The sequence below is a fragment of the Hemicordylus capensis genome, chromosome 1, assembly GCF_027244095.1.
Source record: "Hemicordylus capensis ecotype Gifberg chromosome 1, rHemCap1.1.pri, whole genome shotgun sequence".
Classification (NCBI taxonomy): Eukaryota; Metazoa; Chordata; class Lepidosauria; order Squamata; family Cordylidae; genus Hemicordylus; species Hemicordylus capensis.
Genome location: NC_069657.1, coordinates 73287026 through 73308195, shown reverse-complemented (window position 1 = coordinate 73308195; position 21170 = coordinate 73287026). Strand labels below are relative to the sequence as shown.

Below are 21170 nucleotides of genomic sequence, written 5' to 3'. Positions count from 1 at the left end.
ATGCAGTGGGAGAAATGTGCCACTTGCAAGCTTCCGGGGGGGCGGGGGGAGCTGCCTTCAGAGATGACAGTAGCTGTTCAGGAACATCATCTAAGTCATCAGGCAGTGATTAACAAGCCACCATTTTGTAACAATATATTTGGTGACTGTGGGTGGAGTTCAAGGAATCCTTACACATGAGAGTGTAAAATGGGAATACTGAGTACAATTCTGGTCACCACATCTAAAGAAGGACATTGAAGAGCTGGAAAAGGTGCAGAAGAGGGCAACCAAGATGATCAGGGGCCTAGACCACCTTTCTTATGAGGCAAGGCTACAACACTTGAGGCTATTTAGTTTAGAAAAAAGACTGCAGAGAGACATAATAGAGGTCTATACAATCATGCATGGTGTGGAGTTAAGTGGATAAAGAGAAATTCTTCTCCCTCTCACATACCACTAGAACCAGGGGTCATCTTATGAAATTGATTGCTAGGAAATTTAGGACCAATATATAGAAGTACTTTTTACATAACGCATAATCCACTTGTGGAATTCTTTGCCCTACCGAGGCTGTGGCGGGATCAGAGAGTGTGCTTTGCATTGTGGCACATTTATGGATGGCAGCCCCTGTAGCCACAGCTTTCTATTGTTTCCAGGCCTGCTGCTTACTGAACAGGTGAGTGGATACTCACGACAGTAGTTCGAGAGCTCTCCTCTCCTACTACCTTGATTATGAGCAAGTTTTAAAAAGTGGGCTACCCTGCTTTGAGCAATCTTGATTGGAGAGATTTTCGTGAGTTCACACAGCCATTCAAGCCAGGGTACACAGCCTCCTATCTTGATTCTGATGGTTGTGTGAACATGCCTAATATATATTTTAGTCCTTTTAAAGGAACTTTCACACATATATAGGGGTCACCATAAAATACTTTGCCATTCACCTTAGGGTGTTAAGTATAAGTTTTTGTTTTTAAATAGACTTACGACATACAAATTTCACCCAACTATTATTGGCTTGCATTATCTTGCAATATTACATTATTGCATTATTATGGAACCTTCCACTGTGGCTTTTTTCCCCCTTAGTAAATTTTTCTGTCTGAGTTCCAGCACTGCAGCCACCCTCTTCTCTACTGCATGAAATTAGTGCTATGTATATTTCACTGTTTTATCAAAAGCAAATAAGTGAAACTGGCATAAATCTCAATCCCTATTGTAAAAGGAAGGTTTAAAAAACAACAACAGCCCAGTGAAAAACACCACAATAGGAAGAGCTGTGAAATAGTAGAGACATTGCTATGGGTAGAGGAGACCAGTTCATCTTGCTGTTACTTACCCCTTTGCTAGTTGTGTATATGTAATTTAAACATACACACAATAATACTGACCAGTGTAATAGTGCAATGGTCAGCCTCTAAAAAATAAAATAAATGTTTTGCATATTGCAAGTTGTTGCAGGAATACATGGAGTTAATCGGTAGGGTATCAAATACTAAAAAATCCTGCCAAATAATCCAATGGGTCAAATGTTAGAAAGTGAAGAGTATTGCCCTCACTTATGACACTGCTGTGTGTCTTGCTTCTAACTAGCTTTCCTTTACAAAAGGGAGCTTGCAGCCAAAGGCAGCAGCCTTCCCTGTGTGGATGCTATCTGTCTGGCCCAACCGCAGAGGGAGGCCAGCAGCAGCCTGGGTTCTGCTGCCATTGTCCCCCTAGCTTCGCCCCCTGCATCTGACATCAGACGCAGGGAACGTTTAGTCATGCTTTAGGGCACCATCCGCAATGCAAATGCAGCACTGGCTGATTTAGCTCAAAAATGGGGCTGCGCAACCCCATTTGGGAGCTAAATCACGACCCCCACATCTGACATCAGATGTGGGGGGGTGTCTGGGGTGTGAGGCCCAGCCTCTGAGGGGTGGCAACCTGGGTTCTTTGAACCCATCCACTCAGTGGTGGCTCCATCCCTGGTCTGGCCCCTACCTTGCTTGGACAAGCTTAATGAATCTTTGATTCCTCCACTTTAAAATTGGGCTGTTGACGAGACATGTAACCAGCGGGGCTATGCTTTTATTTTAGCTACTAATGACGCAGTGGTGAAGTAACTTGCCTAGAGAGCAAGAGGTTGCTGGTTCGAATCCCCACTGGTATGTTTCCACCTATATCAGGCAGCAGCGATATCGGAAGATACTGAAAGGCATCCTCTCATACTGCGTGGGAGATAGCAATGGTAAACCCCTCCTGTATTCTAACAAAGACAACCACAGGGCTCTGTGGTCACCAGGAGTCAACACCGACTCGATGGCACAACTTTACCTTACTCCTGGAACAGTGTGTTAATCTTAAGATCTAGGAAGAAAGGTCCTTAGCAAGACCTGTGAATTTTCCCTGCTTTCAAGAGTGTTCTAGATGGGGGGGGGGGGCGGGGAGGACAGATGGAAATCACACAATACTTTCTCCAAAATGAGGCACAGGGAAGTGAGAGCACTATCTCTTCCAAATCTTATTTTAAAGTGATCTGTGAATTACACACCTGTCATGTAGAAAATCAAACAGGAAAAAGTAGCTATTGAGCTAGTATCACAGCCCTGAAAATTCAATCTATATAGACAGGTCAGATGAAAGAGAAAAGCAAAGGATGTGAGATGAGATAATGCAGAATTAGGTGACAGAGTTGGCACCTGGCCCACAAAAGCAAGATGTGAGACCTCTATGAGGCATGATGAGTTGGATTTAATAAATGAATGAATGAAATTGGTTGTTAATGACTTTAGTCAAGTTTTACAGAAAGGATGGGATGGGGAAATGCCAAGCTGGTCCAAAGATAACTCCTGCTCAGAGTGTATATCAAACACTGAACATTATACCAATAGGCAGGGCTGTAGAAATCCACTAGTCTGTGTTGAGTTAAAAAATGATGCCTGACGAGTGAAAAAAAGTCATGCTAAACAATGTACCAACATAGCTTGACAAGTAAAATATTTTCTGTGGCTGATAAACTGAGCAAACATTTCTTCACCTCTGCCAATAGGAAAAGTGCAAGGGGGGGGGAAACTGTTCTAAGAGAGGAGTCAATAAATCAGAAAAGTAAAAACACTCAACAACTCAAGGAAATTATACTTGAACTAGCTGGCCCGGGTGCAGATCATCTACGCCTCTAGTTCTCCCTCTCCTTCTCCCCTCCCTCTCGGCTCTCACCCCATTCTCACACACATACCCAGCTGCCTCTGCTTTCTCTCCTGCCGCACCACCGCTGTTTTCTCCCACCACCAGCCACTGCCACCATTTTCTTTCCCCCACCCCGCCGTTTTATCTGTCCAACGCTGTTTTCCTCTCCTCCCAGCAACTTGCTCGCAAACTCTCGCGAGAGCTGCCACACATGGGATTAGCGACAGGTACGTCTTAGAAAATCATATATAGAGATAAGAAATCAAATTTGAGAACTTATGTACATTGTTGGAGGAAATATCTAAGGAAGAAAAGAGGCCAGTGACAGAGAAAGAAACAAAATGCAGAGTTACTAGATTCTGCTAACAAAAATATCTGCTGAATCTCTATCTTCCGTGCCTGATGTATGGAGGCAGATAAATAACAGTCTTAAAATCAAAAAGCTATATTCAGTCATAGAGTCAGATAAATATGTACATTTTGGCTGAAATCTGGTAGAGGCTGAGCATTAGTACTGGTATGTCATAAACTGGTCACTGTTGGTTACCTATAATCTAAAGATATGCTCTCTCTCAGATTGAACACCAACTGACTGTATTATGTACATCTTTGATTCACTTACCACTGCTGACATTAAATGTGTGGATACTAATTCTTTAACTATAAACATGTTCATACTGCAGTCCCTTTTAAGGGCTAAGAAACAGCTAGCTTTGTGTATTATAAAAATAATGAGTTTCTATAGTCGAAATCTGTCTTGTAAGAATCCGGCCCCATCTTTATCCATGCTAAAAGGAAATTCAAGGTGCATTCAGACTCATGAATGTCAAGATAAACAAGATAAGACTATAAGTTAATTTTGGATACACAACATAATGATATGAACATAAAGGATAACTTAAATGTAAAGTTGTGTTGTCAAATTGGTGCCGACTCCTGGTGAACACAGAGCCACATGGTTTTCTTGATAGGATACAGGAGGAGTTTACCACTGTCAGCCACCTTAAGTGGCACAGCGGGGAAATACTTAACTAACAAGCAGAAGGTTGCCGGTTCAAATCCCTGTTGATATTATATTGGGCAGCAGCAACATAGGAAGATGCTGAAAGGCATCATCTCATACTGTGCGGGAGGAAGCAATGGTAAAGCCCTCCTGTATTCTACCAAAGAAAACCACAGGGCTCTGTGGGCGCAAGGAGTCGAAATCAATGTGACAGAACAGTTTACCTTTACCTTACCATTGCCATCTCCCTCACAGTATGAGATGATGCCTTTCAGAATCTTCCTATATCACTGCTGCCCGATATAGGTGTTTCCTATAGTCTGGGAAACATATCAGCGGAGATTCGAACCAGCAACCTCTTGCTTCCTAGGCAAGTTACTTCCCTGCCTTACTTCTGAAAATATTCTTTTAGATATTTTTACACTCTGGCATTGCAGGTTCAGGATGATATAATAGTGAGATTCACAAGTTTGTAAAAAAAACCCTGATGTACATCAAGATGAAGCCACCTAATGGCGCAGCGGGGAAATGCTTGACTAACAAGCAGAAGGTTGCCCATTCGAAACCCTGCTGGTACTATATCGGGCAGCAGTGATATAGGAAGATGCTGAAAGGCATCTTCTCATACTATGTGGGAGGAGGCAATGGTAAACACCTCCTGTATTCTACCAAAGAAAACCACAGAACTCTGTGGGCGCCAAGAGTCGAAATCAAATTGACAGAACAGTTTACCTTTACATCAAGATGGGAAATGGTTGAACTTGGCTGAAGGAACATGAGGATTTGATTATAGCAATAGCAATAGCACTTACATTTATATACCGCTCTATAGCCGGAGCTCTCTAAGCAGTTTACAATGATTTAGCATATTGCCCCCAACATTCTGGGTACTCATTTGACTGACCTCGGAAGGATGGAAGGCTGAGTCAACCTTGAGCCCCTGGTCAGGATCGAACTTGTAACCTTCTGGTTACAGGGTGGCAGTTTTACCACTGCACCACCAGGGGCTCCATTTACCACTGCGCCACCATTATCAATTAACATTATCAATTATTTAATATTGATAAAGTTAAATAAGACTGTGTGTAAGATATGGTAGTGCTTCTGGGCAAACAATTCCAATGGACAGTATGCCAACAAAGGAGCTAGCTCTTCTGATCTCTCTAAAGCTGACCGCTTTGGGGGAAACTAGTGGTGGTTTTTCTAGTGGAAGTTAATTGACTGCCAAGAAAGACTGAACAGAGCAACAGACAAACTTGACTGTTCCTCCCCTTATCCTATAAAATTTGACATGTTCCTTCCTTGCATGCTATGCGATATCAAAATGAAATTGGAACTCTTGACTTACCAATTAATCAGGACGATTAAAGGCAGCTGATTTCATATGTTCACCAGAAAAGTTGAATGTTTGGAAAATACATTCTTCCACGAATAAAATCATTTAATCTATATGGGTTTAATAACCCTATTAAAAGACACAGATTTAGATTGCATGGGCTAAAGAACATCCTGATATCTTATTTATCCAAGAGATGAACATAAAACATATCCATAAGAAATAATTGAAGATACTATTTAGAGGAAAGCTTCTGAGAAAGAAGGGGTGAAGATAGTTTTCCATAGGAAGCTTTCATTTCAGTTTATAGATTACTGAAAAATTCAGATGGAATGTTTATCTTCCTGAAAAATCTGTGGAACAGAAAGAAAGGCACACTTGGCCTACTCTCCTAAAACAACTCATGTCCAATTCTATGATAATATGGTTAAGCAATTGGAGTCATGGATAGAGAAAAATTTTATTCTGGCAAGATATCTTAATGCAATATTCTGACAAGATTTAGATACATCAATAAGGGATGTATGACAGAATAATCCCTGGTATTAAGATAAAGGCTGGAATATAATAAATATTTGTAAATATTTTTAGTGTACTCAGAAGGGATTATACCTTCTGTTCCAAGGCACTTGGAGTCAGTAATGGGCTGGATGAAGGCAAATTAACTAAAGTTTAATCCAGATGAAATGGAGCTAGTGGTTTGTCTGATTTAGGTGGTGCTGTTATTCTGCTCTGGATGGGGCTGTCCCCCTTAAAATGCAAGTAAGTGGCTTAGGGTTACTGTTAGATCCAGTGTTGACTTTAAATGGCCAGGTGGTATCTATGGCACAAAGCACTTTTTGCTTGCTATGGTTTGTGTGCCAGCTGCAACACCTCCTGGGTGGTTTCCAGATAGCAAGCCTTACAATGCAAAAAAGTGGTGTAAACTGCAATGTTTTGTGTGCTGAATTCAAACCGCAGTTGAAATCCATTGTTAAGCTACAATGGGAAAATACAGCTATTTTTCTGTGACGCATATGCAACATTATAGAGCTTCAACACGGCAACAAAATCCAAACGAAGGCATCAGAAATGTGAACAGCATCTTGCTTATAGTGCAGCGACCGCGCTGGCAGTGCGGAATCACACTTAAGGGATACGTTATGACACTAAGTTGGCATGCAATCAGGAAAGCACCCTGGACAGAGATAATCTGGTCTCATTTATCCATGCCGTGGCAGCATCCAGGTTGGATTACTGCAATGCTTTCAGATGAGACTCTGGAACAACTAGTTTGAGGGAGTTAAGGGGTGGCAAAGAACATTATTAGGGAAGTGAGGCTACATTAAACACATATAAAGGTAAGGTAGTTAATGTTATAAGTTTATTTGCCTTGTTAGTGAAACTGAATACGCCTGTTTGTTGTGACAAGCAAATTGGTCTACAACTTTCTTCAGATCAAGGAAGATCTGAAGGCCAAACCTTTCAGTCTGCTTGCTAGGCTAGTTTCCTCTTCCTATTCAAGACCATGTGGCAGCAAAGAGAGAGTAGAGGTATAGAGAGAGATCAGTACCAGAGTAGCTGAAATCTGCACTGGAGATGACCCTGTACCCCCACCCCTGCACCCAGTCCAGTACCGGGCCACCACGTACTTCCGCTCCGACAAGGTGACAGGGAAGTACACTGCCACCTGGCTGGACCGGTTTACAATGGAATACCAGTGAGGGGAAGCAGCGGGGTGGGGGGAGCAGCGAGGGGGGAAAGCAGCAGGAGGGGGGTGGAAGCAGCGAGAGGGATAACTGTACCCTCCCCCCCTTAAAGTCATCCCCCCCCTTCAAACTTTCCTCGCACCAGTTCTGTGCACATCCCTACCAACAGCCTCCTGCTCTCTAGGCATGTTGCTTCCCCGCTGCACCATTAGGTGGCTTACACATCACTAGTCCCATTGAAATTTACAGGATAAGTTTAACTTAATGATTAAATTGTCCATTATGTTTTCAGTGGGTCTATTCATGAGTAAGTCATCTTAAGTGGCACAGCGGGGAAATTCTTGATTAGCAGCAGAAGGTTGCCGGTTCAAATCTCTGCTAGTACTACCGGTATATCATGCAGCAGTGATATAGGAAGATGCTGAAAGGCATCATCTCATACTGCATGGGAGGAGGCAATGGTAAACCCCTCCTGAATTCTAACAAAAGAAAGCCACAAGGCATTGTGGGCACCAGGTGTCAAAATCAACTTAAGGCACTCTTTACCTTACTCATGAGTAACTTAGTTTGGCTCTCAGACATGGTCTTTTGTGTGGCTCTTTTGGAGTTTTTATTTTTCTATTTTTCTGATTTTAATATGAGTTTGCATTAAATACTTTTAATGAAGTGTTTATGCTTCGTTTGGAAGCCACTTTGAAAATATTTTAAAACGTTCAATTAAAAAGTATTAAAAATGGTCCCATCTAGTGTTCAGTTCTCATAATGAGGTGTACAATTCCAGCACATTTGAAAAATTCGCTCTTCAATAAAACGTGGGATTTTGAGTTGGCTGGGGTCTCTGAGCAGTGGGTAAACTAATGGTGAACTGTAAAAGGTAAAAGAGGCAGGGACACAGACTTACTGGGAGCGACCCTTCGGGTTTCACTCCGATGTGCGAGAACACAATTGTGGCTCCTCAGTGGCGACTAGGGTGTCAATTCTGACGGAAGGCATTCTTAAAAGATCTTTCTCCAGTATTTTTCATATGAGATGGAGGCAGATTCCCTTGGAGATTTAAGGGTCCGAGGAAAAGAATCTCTGCAGAAGATCAAAAGGCAGTCTTTTCTTGCTGTGCTGTACTGCACATGCTCCAGAGCTGCTCCCCGACATTAAGAACACGTTTCTGCGGCTGAGCTGTTGCCACCAGGCTCCACTCTCCTTTTTCTTCACGTTTCCCAACTTCCAACCAGTTGGTACCCAAAGCAGGCTTCCAGGCGAAGGTTTCCAGGGTCCTCGAAATGCCCGTCGGGCTGCCTGCAGCAGGAACACTCGCTCTGTCTGCAGCGCTTCCAGCTTCCGCCGAGAGTCCGGGGCGTCACCGCTGCTGCTGCTGCTGCTGCAGTCGACCGAGTGAGGAAGGGAACGAAGGAAGGGCGGGGCTCTTCGTCTGCCGGCTCGGCCTTTCAGTCTGGGTGGCGACAGCGCGCCGGAGAGGCAAACGAGTGGCCGGGCATTGGGCGTTGGGCTGGCGGTCGAGATGTTTAGCTGGCAGGGCAAGCGCCATCGGCCTGGGGACGGCGAAGACGTGGTGGACACGGTGACCGGCGGCCTGAAGGCGCTTTACTCGAAGAAGCTGCTGCCGCTGGAGGAGTATTACCGCTTCCATGAGTTCCACTCGCCGGCCCTGGAGGACGCCGACTTCGAGAACAAGCCCATGGTGCTTCTCGTGGGCCAGTACAGCACGGGCAAGACCACCTTCATCAGGTGAGATGCCCGCCCGCTCGCTTGTGCCTCGTGGAGACGCCGCCTCCTCCGACCCGCCGTGGAGGGGAGCGCGCGTCGCCCGGCACCACGTACGTCTCCCTTCCGCCTCTCTAGGCAGAGGTGGACCCTTATCTCGCCTTCCACCCCAGGTGTAGAGCACATGCTGCTCTGCCGCTAGGGTTGCCCTCCCTTTTCGTTTCCTGGCTGGGCTACTGCAGGCATAAAATCAACAGTTCGACTTTTCCGTCTCCACGCCGGGGCAAAAATGTCGTCTGATCGGTTGCGGCTTACCCAGTGCTTAGAGACAGGGGTTGTAGCCTATAATTGAGCTGATGGGTCCAAAGAATTCCGGGCTCCTGAGGGCCTCCCAGGTCCACCCCTCCCTGTTTTCTTCATTATCTCCCTCGCTCTGAGGGGCCTCTGGGGAGAGGGGTGAACATGGCCTCCTCCTCCCCTAGCTACACCCCTGCTTAGAGGCACAAGAATCATACTGGGCTAAAAAGTGCCCCAATAACACTTTTGTGCTGCCCCACCCAAGTAATTAAATACTGATGATCTCCTGAAAAAATAGCTTATGATCTTTAAAGGTAAAGTGTGCTGTAGAGACGGTTTCGACTCCTGGTGCCCACAGAGCCCTGTGGTTTTCTTTGGTAGAATACAGGAGGGGTTTACCATTGCCTCCTCCCGCATAGTGTAAGATGATGGCTTTCAGCATCTTCCTATATCATGCTGCCCGATATAGTTACCCAGTAGATAATATATTCCAAGTTGATTCATCTTGGAGCCTACCCCATCTCCACGGGTAAAGAGTGCTTTTTGTTAAACTGTAAACCAGGGTGGATTTGATTTAAATCAAACTGATTTAAATCACTAGCAGGGTGGATAAAAATCAATGATTTTTTTTTTAATCAAAAAAATCAGATTTTTTTGATTTAAATCAGATTTTTTGGATTTAAATCAGATTTTTTGGATTTAAAAAAAAATCATTGATTTTTATCCACCCTGCTAGTGATTTAAATCGTGATTTAAATCAGTTTGATTTAAATCAAATCCACCCTGCTATAAACTAGACCCGTACCTATCCTCGCTATCCTGGACTAGTTGAACGAGCTGAATTTAGATCTATATAATATAATATAATATAATATATAAAAATGGAGTCCATAAGATGATCAGGACTGATTTAGACTTTACCAGTAGTAGCATATATATGGGTGAGCTATGGGATTGTGTGCATTCGTCACTACACACAGAAAGTAATGTGTGATGCAAGAGGCCTAACCATTGCATACAGACTGTTGTTGTGAGAGTGAGTATGTAAATTGGCCCTAAGACTTGGAGACCTGTCAAGTCTCTGGGGATGAGCATTTTGTAGCCGAGGGCTGAACAATGTGAGAAGGCCTCCGCATGCCCTGGTCAGCTGTAACTTGGCACACAGGCTTAAAAGGCATTTCTCTCCCACCCTCACACCTTTATTAAGAATGTGTGAGTATTTGCTTTTGGGGCAGTGGCTTGGACTGGATGACCTTCAGTTCCATCTAGTTCTGTGATGAGGGATATGTCTGTGATGAGGGATACTGAACCAGTATCCTCCTTCCTGGGCAAATACCTAAAGACAGACCAGTAGTATTTTAATGCTTTTTAAGGTTTACAGTGGGTATTGAAAAGAATCACCCCCTTCGATAGACCTTAAATTCTGGTTCCCTTACATCCTGAAATGAAAACACAAAGAAAATTCCCTTCACCAGCTGTACTTATCCAATGCAACCTATAACATCCAACTGAAAAACATCACAATTACAATCCAGAAAAAGTGTCAGAAATAAAAAACAAGAATTACTGAGACTGAAAAAGGATCAACCCCCCCCCAAATGTCAATATTTTGTTGAACCACCTTTTGCTTTAATAACAGCCTTGAGTCTGTTGGGATACTTCTCTATCAACCTTGCACATCTAGGCGGAGCAATATTTGCCCACTCCTCCATACAGAACTGTTCAAGTTCGGTCACATTGGATGGTAGGTGTTGGTGGACTGCTATCTTCAAATCTCCCCACAGATTTTCTATGGGATTTAGGTCTGGGCTCTGACTGGGCCACATGAGGACGTTCACTTTTCCCCCCTTCAGCCACTGTGTGGTCAATTTTGCTGTGTGCTTCGGATCGTTGTCATGTTGAAAGGTGAATCTTCTGCCCATCCTCAACTGTCTGGCAGAGGGTAGCAGGTTTTCTTCCAGAATCTGACGGTATTTTGCCCCATCCATTTTCTCTTCTACCCTAACGAGAGCCCCAGTCCCTGAGGCAGAGAAACACCCCCACAACAGGATGCTGCCACCTCCATGCTTCACTGTAGGTATGGTGTGTTGTGGAAAAAATGTGGCTTGTTCGGGAGGGTCGCAAGGAGAAAGCCACTTCTCAAGAAAGGCCACATTAAAGCTCATTTGAGTTTTGCCAGAAGGCACCTTGAAGATTCTGATGCCAAATGGAAAAAGGTCTTATGGTCAGATGAGACCAAGATTGAACTATTTGGCCTCAACACCAAACAGTACACCTGGTGTAAATCCAACTCAGCTCACCATCCACAACAAACCATACCTACAGTGAAGCATGGAGGTGGCAGCATCCTGTTGTGGGGGTGTTTCTCTGCCTCAGGGACTGGGGCTCTCATTAGAGCAGAAGGAAAAATGGATGGGGCAAAATACCGTCAGATTCTGGAAGAAAACCTGCTACCCTCTGCCAGACAGTTGAGGATGGGCAGAAGATTCACCTTTCAACATGAGCACGATCCAAAGCACACAGCAAAATTGACCACACAGTGGCTGAAGGATAAAAAAGGGAACGTCCTCATGTGGCCCAGTGAGAGCCCAGACCTAAATCCCATAGAAAATCTGTGGGGAGATTTGAAGATAGCAGTCCACCAACACCTACCATCCAATGTGACCGAACTTGAACAGTTCTGTATGGAGGAGTGGGCAAATATTGCTCCGCCTAGATGTGCAAGGTTGATAGAGAAGTATCCCAACAGACTCAAGGCTGTTATTAAAGCAAAAGGTGGTTCAACAAAATATTGACATGGGGGGGGGGTGATCCTTTTTCAATCTCAATAATTCTTGTTTTTTATTTCTGACACTTTTTCTGGACTGTCATTGTGATGTTTTTCAGTTGGGTGTTATAGGTTGCATTGGATAAGTACAGCTGGTGAAGGGAATTTTCTTTGTATTTTCATTTCAGGATGTAAGGGAACCAGAATTTAAGGTCTATCGAAGGGGGTGATTCTTTTCAATACCCACTGTATATTGTTCTTCTTTCCAAGTAGCCTGTAACTAAGTCCTTTAATGTTCTCATTTTGCAGACTGAGAGCTAGGGCCATGAAAGCTTGACTTGACTAGAGTTGGATGGGCTAAACCAGAACTCATTATAGTGGCAATAGTACCCATACACTTTTAATCCAATACATGCCACCTTGTACACTGGGCAAACTTTCTTACACCTACTGTCTAGTTTCTTTCTTTCTTTATAATGCCAGTGTTCTTACTGGCATTATAACTTAATCTGGCTTGCGTAAATAAATATACACAGCACCAGTCCCTTTTATCTTATGCTTGTAATGTAATGGAAAGATTCTGGAACCAAACTACAGTAGTAGTTCCACCACAGTCCACAGATGCATAATAAATAACCTGTCACTCTTTCTGTATATCTTTTTATAACTCCTGCATTCTCTTTCTTCCCTGTGTATCTCTATTACCCATGTTTAGCACTCTCATGTACTGAACATTCACCCTCCAGCAGTCCCTCAGAAATATCATTAGCTTATTGGTTAGTAGAAAAGCCACCTAATGGCACAGCAGGGAAGTAACTTGCCCAGGGAGCAAGAGGTTGCTGGTTCTAATCCCCACTGGTATGTTCCCCAGACTATGGGAAACACCTATATCGAGCAGCAGCAATATAGGAAGATGCTGAAAGGCATACTCTCATACTGTGTGGGAGAAGGCAAAGGTAAACCCCTCCTGTATTCTACCAAAGACAACCATATGGCTCTGTGGTCACCAGAAGTGAACACTGACTCGATGGCACAACTTCATTTTACTTTATTGGTTAGTAGACTAGTATACTTTTTTCCACAATTTGCCTTTCTGACAACTCATCGTCCAGTTATCCTGAGCTTAATATTTGCTGTCACAAGGTCAGCTGTACACCCAATAGCTACATAATCCCACCAGCTTTATATATGCCTACAAGATAACATTTGCAAACATTTAAGGGCAATCTTGTTATCTTGGGAGTAGAGATGTTGCAGGAAAGTGGAGAGATTTTTCCATAAGGAGCACAATGACCTTGAGAGCTGATCCTGACTGAGTCACTTGTTTCGTTTCTGTTGTGAAGAACATAATGCGGGGTGCCTTGTGTGATTTAGAAAGGGTGTGCAGTATGTATGATTGAAATTATGTAACATAACTTTTAATAAAATTCTGCACTTTAAAAGTTAGCAAAAGCATAATCGTAGGCTGCAGAAAATTATGCATTTTAATACATTCTAGAGGAACTGCTTTCTTGACTTCAGACCACAAAGTCTATTCTGCCCATGTGTTTTTCTGCTAAAAAGAAATTATTCTCCATTATTTTCTTAAAAGCTTTTCAAAATGATTATCAAATTGTATTTAGACTTTGGGCCCAAAGCTTAATGCCCAATTCTCTTCTGCATTCACCATAGATAGCTCTTATGGAAAACATACATTTATTTAAATAAAGCTCTCCTTTTTAGTTTGCTTGTAGAGGAAAAATGCAACCAATTTTTTTCTATGCTATACATAATACAAATAATATATAGCAAAACTGAATGACATTGATGTTTGTTTTGTCATTTTTTACATTATGATAAACTTTGTTTGGCAGACATACAGTACTTATAAGTTTGCTACCAAGCCCATGTAACAAATTCCAACCCTACAATATTGCAATCTTATTTCACTATTTAAAAAATTGCATTGACATTCAAAATGTTCACTTTAACACAAGAGTTCACAAATGTGAGTCCCCAGATGTTGTTGGACTACAAGTCTCATAATCTATTCCATAGCCAAGTTTGAGAACCCCCTTTGCAATTAACATATTACAAAGATAATTGTATGTGTTAATAGACTACAGTATAACTTTGACCGGTTAATTTTTAATAATGATTTGCATACAAGTTGGGGTTTTTTTGTCTTCACAAACCTCTCATCTTTCTTTACCCAATAGTGAGAAAAAATGAGAGGAACAGGGTTGTTTTTTTAATGAAGTGTTTGTATATGTGTGTTAACAGACTCTTGTATTGCCAAACAAAAGTCATCCGAACCTCCAGTATCAGGTGGACTACGTTGGGTCTCTTCTACCAACATTCTCTGCCCAACTTCAAATGTTGGCTACAAATGTTGTCAATGGAGGGGAATCCAATAAAGGAATGCCTTTCTAAACAAGCCTTAACAGATTAAATCAGTCATTTTCATCAAAATGTGAAAGAAATACATAATACACTTGTCTGAAAACTGGCCAAAAAAGGAACAGTGTGTCAGTTTTCAGCACTTTTTAACTTGCTGTGCCTGTGGCCATTTTTATCAGATCACTTTGAAATTAGGCATATTTGTCGACTTTGCCTAATAGATCATGCACGCCAAGTTTCAAGTTAGTAGCTCAACAGGTGTCATATTTATAAGCAATATGATTTTGAGGCTTATAATGTTAGAAACCACCCCCCTTTTGTTTACTTTAACTAAAGAGGTGCTCACATGCCCCTTTAAGAGCTAGCATTTTGAAATGTGTCATAGATTAACTGAAAAAGTGGAGAGTTGGATGTCATCATCATACTGATGAACACCTTGCTCCAAACTCCCGAATGACCTTTTCCAGTGGTTTCATGTACATGACAAAAGAGACTCTATGGATTCTTGCAGAATCTCACAGTATAAATGCCATATGTTAGAATAGTTCTCTCCCAGTATCATCTTCTGAAACTGATCACCAGGTTAAGAATGAAACCACTGAATTACATCCCAGATGGACATTCCATAAGGATCTGGACCCTAGCCGGGTAAGTTCATGTTGTGGGGGCTGGACTGGACATTGACATTAAGAACAAATCTACACAGTATCAGTCCACAAGCACCTTTAATGTGGCACACATAAGATTGTAGTGTCATTCTGCCAGCATCGCATTAGCTAGGCCCCGGTTGCTTGTTTCATGGCCAGCAACACACTGAAGCATGGCTCTTACAGGGAAGTCCAATGTCCCGCATCCTGGTCGTAATCTCACCTTGAAAGTCTGAAGTCTCCAAGCAATGTGCCCCTGCAGCTGCTTGGTCATCTCAATTAGTTTTGGGATCTCCCACGTTCTTTGACTATAAAGAAGGTGTAACATACTTGTGATGAGATTTAATTCTAACCATGTTATTTGGTGTGTTTTTAAAATTTTGAACAATCAGCTTGCAAGGTCTTTAAAATGGTACTGTTGTGAGGTTTGTTTGTTTGTTTGTTTGTTTTTTAATTGCATGCGACAGTGAGTTCTTGCCTCAGGCCTCTTTCCTTCCCCCTGTAAAAGTAGGTAAGTGCCTTATGCTAGCTAGATATGTATTTCTTGCCCCATGCTCCAAGATATGGAACAGAAACAAGATAGAGAGAGGAGATCTGGTCTTGTGGTAGCAAGCATGACATGTCCCCTTAGCTAAGCAGGGTCCACCCTGGTTGCATTTAAATGGGAGACTACGTGTGAGCACTGTAAGATATTCCCCTGAGGGGATGGAGCCACTCTGGGAAAAGCAGAAGGTTCCAAGTTCCCTCCCTGGCATCTCCAAGATAGGGCTGAGAGAGATTCCTGCCTGCAACCTTGGAGAAGCCGCTGCCAGTCTGTGTAGACAATACTGAGCGAGATGGACCTATGGTCTGACTCAGTATATGGCAGCTTTCTATGTTAAATGAGAAATTTCTCATTTTATTTGTGGCGGGGATATATAATCTCTTTATGGTGGGGCCCATTTTTTTGCTTTTGAGTCCAGAGTCTGTCAGATCTGTAGTGTGTTTCCAGTTCCACAAACAGATAGGAACAAGAATGCAAAGAGGAAGGATGAAGTTGCATCTCTATATTGTAGGTCTATGTGTCCTACAGCTCCGAGTACTATGAAAATTTGCACTTCTCATCTGTTAAATTGCACAGGGGTGGAGGGGGGTTAGACTGTCTTGCATTGTTCTTTTATCTACTCCTGCTGCTCTGTAGTCGGATGTGTTAACGGCTAGGTCTCCCTTCTCCATTCCCCCCACCAGACATCTTTTATTTATTTTTGAAAAGGTTATATGTCCCTGTAGGTGAGCATTTCTCCTTATAAAACCATGGATACTTTCTCTGGGCAGATTTACATTGCCAAATCTTTCCATGTCATTGCATTCATGTCTGAATGGGTAACATGCAAAAAGGTTAGTATGCAAAGCAAACAATACATCGGTGAGCCAGTAGCAGTCTGTGACAGATACAGTTCCTTTGCCAGCAGCCATAGTCGCAAAAATGCTTGCCAGTTCATTGTGGGTTCTGCTGTCAGTTGTGCACCTACGTATGTGAACATATAAATTCATGAGTGTGAACCACCTTTCTAACGTTGATGTTTCATTCTGATTTTTGAGACAGAGCAGTGGGCCCCTCTTCACCACTGAAACTGCCAAGCTTTCCAGTACTTGTGCTGAGATTTCTTGCTCTTTTTAATCTCATGGCTTCATAAACATGGGACTTCCTCCTTACTGGTTTCACATGTCAAGAATTTTATCACAAACAGGATTCCCACCCTTCACAGGATTCCCACCCTTCCTTATGCTTGTAAGGTAAAAATAGTTTTCAACCTGGAGTGCTCTTAAGAGAGGAAAGAGATCTTCCCTGCTTGTTGTGTGTCTGTCCATCAGAACATTTGCTGAGGTGGCCTTGCTTCATCCTCCGAACCAATTCATTTAGGCCAGCACAGGGTTTCAACACTATTGAAGATAGTATGTTTCAGATCAGCAGCTTCCCGACCTTCAGATAAATGTTTATTTGTTCATTTTTCTTCTCATAGGTCTGCCATGGAACCTCAGTGCATTACAGACTTTCTGGTTTTATCTGAATGGAGCTTCAGTCAGTCTTAGCTCAGGTGGAGCTCTAGCCAGGCTTGCTGGACCTTATCATTGTTTTCCCTGGAAAATATTCGACATTTGTCTTTGATAGTGCATTGCAGGAGATCAATAATTATAGGCAAGTTCAGCCAGCATTGCCAGTTTGTCCCATTGAGAGAACTCCTGGTGAGCTTACAAGGAACCCCAGGGCTCCCTAGAACACAGTTTAAAAATGAGCCTGGGATAACTTTTGCCTCTGCAGTAATTTTATTTAGGAATATTGTGACAAACTTGCTCTGTTCAATGGCAAGAAGAGCAGAAAGCTTGGATGACAGCAGGTGACAAATAATCAGCCTTTTAACATCTGCAGGATGTATGGTGTGTAAACTATCTTGCAACTTGCAAATAGACGACAGTATCTTAAAATAGTCTTCCTGTATGGCATGCTGTTCCTTTAAACTCCTGCTCTTGCAGTGTCTGCTGGCCTCATAAATATATGCTTTTCCTGTGCTACTATTATAGAATGAAGAAAGCATAAGAATTGGCCTTTCCCCACTTTAGTTGGTTCTGTAATTTGCCTTCATTTATGTGCCTGGCTGAGGCATTTGTAAGTTGAGAGGAAAGAAGGTAAAATATATACATAATCGTTAAAGCACTAGTTCTATCTGCATTGTAAGGTTAATGACCTCAAGCAAGTTAGTACTGCCTGAAATGCTGATTTGCAGTACCATAGGAATTTAGGAGTAAAGTTCGAGACTTTTTGAAAGAGAGAACATGGAGCAAAAATATAAAGTGAAGAGACTATTTAAAGTAACTCTCTTCAGGATGCTTTCCAGACTAGAGCCCGCAATGGGGTCGTGGCACATCTCTGAAGTGTGCTTCCACACTTCCTGTGCCGTTCATATGTCAGATGCCTTGTTTCAAATGTAATCACTGCAACTTAGTGCTATGACATCATTTATCCGGTGTTAAGAAGGTGTTGTTTTTTTGGGTTGTTGGTTTTCACAAGACTGCTCCCCCTTCAGGTTTTACGTTTTGAAAGTGATTTGCCTGAACGGAGCATTTTGCGGCTTTTGAGCGGCTAGTCTGGAAAGTGCCCAGGTTTACAATTCTACACCCAGTTTTATGTGCTCAAGTTCCATTAAAGTCAGCAGAGGGACTCAAGTATAAGACCATAAGAACTTACTAACTCAGACCAAGAGATCTAGTCCACTTTTCTGTTCCCCATAGATGACCATTGATATGCTTTGGGAGGTAGCACATGATGATGTAGCTGTGTCCTATTTGCCCCAAGGTGTTGGGGGTGTACTGACTGATATCCTGATTAAATTTACTCAAGGAAGTCCCATTTAAATTAAATGGACCAGTTTGGCATGCCTTACTTGTCCATTTAATTTCAATTGAACTTCCTCGAACAAATTTAGTAGGATGTCAGCCACTGCTTGTAATCATGGATTTCCACCCGCCTTAGAGAGGAGAGCTGGTCTTGTGGTAGCAAGCATGTTACCAGGGTCTGCCCTGGATTGCATTTGAATGGGAGACTGCATGGGAGCACTGTAAGATATTCCTCTTAGGGGATGGGGCCGCTATTGGAAGAGCATCTCTGCATGCTTGCATGCAAAAGGTTCCAAATTCCCTCCCTGGCATCTGCAAGATAGGGCTGAGAAAGACTCCTGCTTGCAACCTTGGAGAAGCTGCTGCCTGTCTATGTGGACAATACTGAGCTAGATGGACAAAGGGTCTGACTTGGTAGAAGGCAGCTTCCTATGTAGGTTCCATTTGGTTCCATATCAAATGAAAGATGGCTTTTTAAAAGGATTAGAAAATTCTAAGTAGCCATTGCCACATGTTGTGGTAATAATTCATACCCTAAGTTAATTATGTTTTTGCAATGAAGAAAATACTTAGTGTTTCCTAGCTATTCCTTGTACATGTTGCTCCTGAATGCTCAGGTGGTTGCTGTAGCCAGCAGTGCCTTTGCCCATTAAATCAGGTGCACAATCTGCATCCAGTCCTGGAAAAAGCACACTTCTCCTAGGTTATCAAAGCACTAGTCCTATTTCTGAATGTTCTGTACATGGGGCTGCCTTTGAAAATAATATGGAAACTGCAGTCGATGCAAAATGTCTCTGCTAAACTGAGGGGTCAGTTCTCAGGAGCATGTTATTCCATTATTATTATTATTATTAATTATTTATTACTATTATTAATTGGATTTCTATACTGCCCTTCCAAAAATGGCTCAGGGCAGTTTACACAGAGAAATAACAAACAAATAAGATGGAACTCTGTCCCCAAAGGGCTCACATTCTAAAAAGAAACATAAGATAGGCACCAGCAACAGTCACTGGAAGTACTGTGGTGGGGGTGGATAGGGCCAGTTACTCTCCCCCTGCTAAATAAAGAGAATCACCACGGTAAAAGGTGCCTCTTTGCCAAGTTAGCAGGGGTTATACCAACTTCATGGACTCCTGGTCCATTTTTAGGTGCAATTCAAAGTGTTGGTCATAACCCTTAAAGCCCTAAATGACTTAGGATCAGGATACCTATAGGACAGGGCTGCTCAACTTCAGCCCTCCCTGTTTGTTATCTGTCCCCCAGGACTGGCTGCTATGTTGAGGTTAGTCCTTGCAGGATTGGGGCCGAGGAGGAAGGTGACTTGGCAGTTTCCTGCATCCCATCTGCCTAGAGCTGCCTGCTCAGGGCTATATAGGCTTCTGCCAGTGGCGGCAGGGTCGCCACCGAAGGGGCGACACCAAAGGGGGTTGCCCCCTTGGGGGAGTCACTTCGGGGGACAGTGAGGGTGAGGGCCAGGTCTCTTGGCCTAGGTATTGGGGGGGGCATTTAATAGTGGAGCTTCTATTTTAATTTGTCCTGGGTGAGACAATCTTAGAATGTGTCTGGGCTTAACTGGAGATGGGGAGACGGGGCGTGTCCACTGACTGTGGGGCGGCCATTCCAGTCGTGGTGGGGAACAGAAGAAGTAACATTGGCAGGTCAGCTGGCTGTTATGTATGGGGGAAGGGGACTTGGAAATCTAATAGGTGTTTCCCCTTCTGGCTGTCCTGCCAGCCCTTTGACCTTGGGGAGCAGTGCCGATCAGCCTTGGAACCTCACCTTGCTCCTCTGTAATGCCAGGTCGGTCCAGAACAAATCAGAAACCATCCATGATTTGATTCTGGATGAAGGTGCCGACCTGGTATGTATTACAGAGACCAGGGGCCCAGTGTGGTCCCAGCTTCTTCCTCCAGGCTACTCTGTTGAGGAGCGGGTGAGGGACTGTGGGCAGGAAGGTGGACTGGCTGTGGTGTATAAGAATAACCTTTCCCTCACCAGGATCCCTGTTAGAGTGTCAGACCATATTGAATGTGTGTACTTAAGTCTGGGGACCAGGGATAGACTGGGACTTCTGTTGGTGTACCGATCGCCCTGCTGCTCAACAGAGTCCCTAACTGAGCTGGCGGACTTGGTCTCGGACTTGGTGTTGGAGTCCCCCAGGCTTGTGGTGCTGGGGGACTTCAATGTTCACTTTGGGACCAATTTGTCCGGGGCGGCTCAGGAGTTCATAGCGGCCATGACGACTATGGGCCTATCCCAAGTGGTCTCGGGGCCGACGCACATTGCTGGTCACATGCTTGATTTGGTCTTTCACTCTGATCAGGGTGGTGTTCTGTGGGTGGGAAAGCCCTGAGGCTTTGGAATACGCTCCCTAGTGAAATAAGAGCCTCCCCATCTCTGACAGCTTTTAAAAAGTCTTTAAAAACACATCTCTTCACCCAGGCTTTTGATTAATGTTGTTTTAATTGGTTTTAATGCTGTTTTAAAATATTATTTTAAATTTTTAAATTGTTGTAATGTGTGTGTGTGTGTCCCCCATTTTTGTCTTAATGAATGTTTTATTTTGTTTTTATTTTGTTGTAAACCACCCAGAGACGTAAGTTTTGGGCAGTATAGAAATGTTTTAATAAATAATAAATACATAAAAAGATGCTAGCCTACAATTCCCATAATCCCTGGCTATTGGCCACTGTTCTGGGGATCATGAGCATTGTAGTCCAAAAACAGCTGGGGGACCTATGTTGAGCAGGGCTGCTATAGGACTACCTCCTGCGCCACCACCATATGAATCTGCCCATGCATTAAGTAC

The 21170-nt window shown here is 43.2% G+C and overlaps 1 protein-coding gene across 1 annotated transcript in view; it reads left to right on the top strand.

The window, feature by feature from the left end:
• The first annotated feature begins 8690 nt into the window (after positions 1 to 8690).
• The window catches only part of EHD4 (EH domain containing 4), a 41092-nt gene continuing 28612 nt past the window's right edge, over positions 8691 to 21170 (top strand). Inside the window, exon 1 of the mRNA XM_053286528.1 lies at positions 8691 to 8917. Coding sequence (XP_053142503.1) covers positions 8691 to 8917 — 227 coding nt within the window. The remainder of the gene's footprint in view (positions 8918 to 21170) is intronic.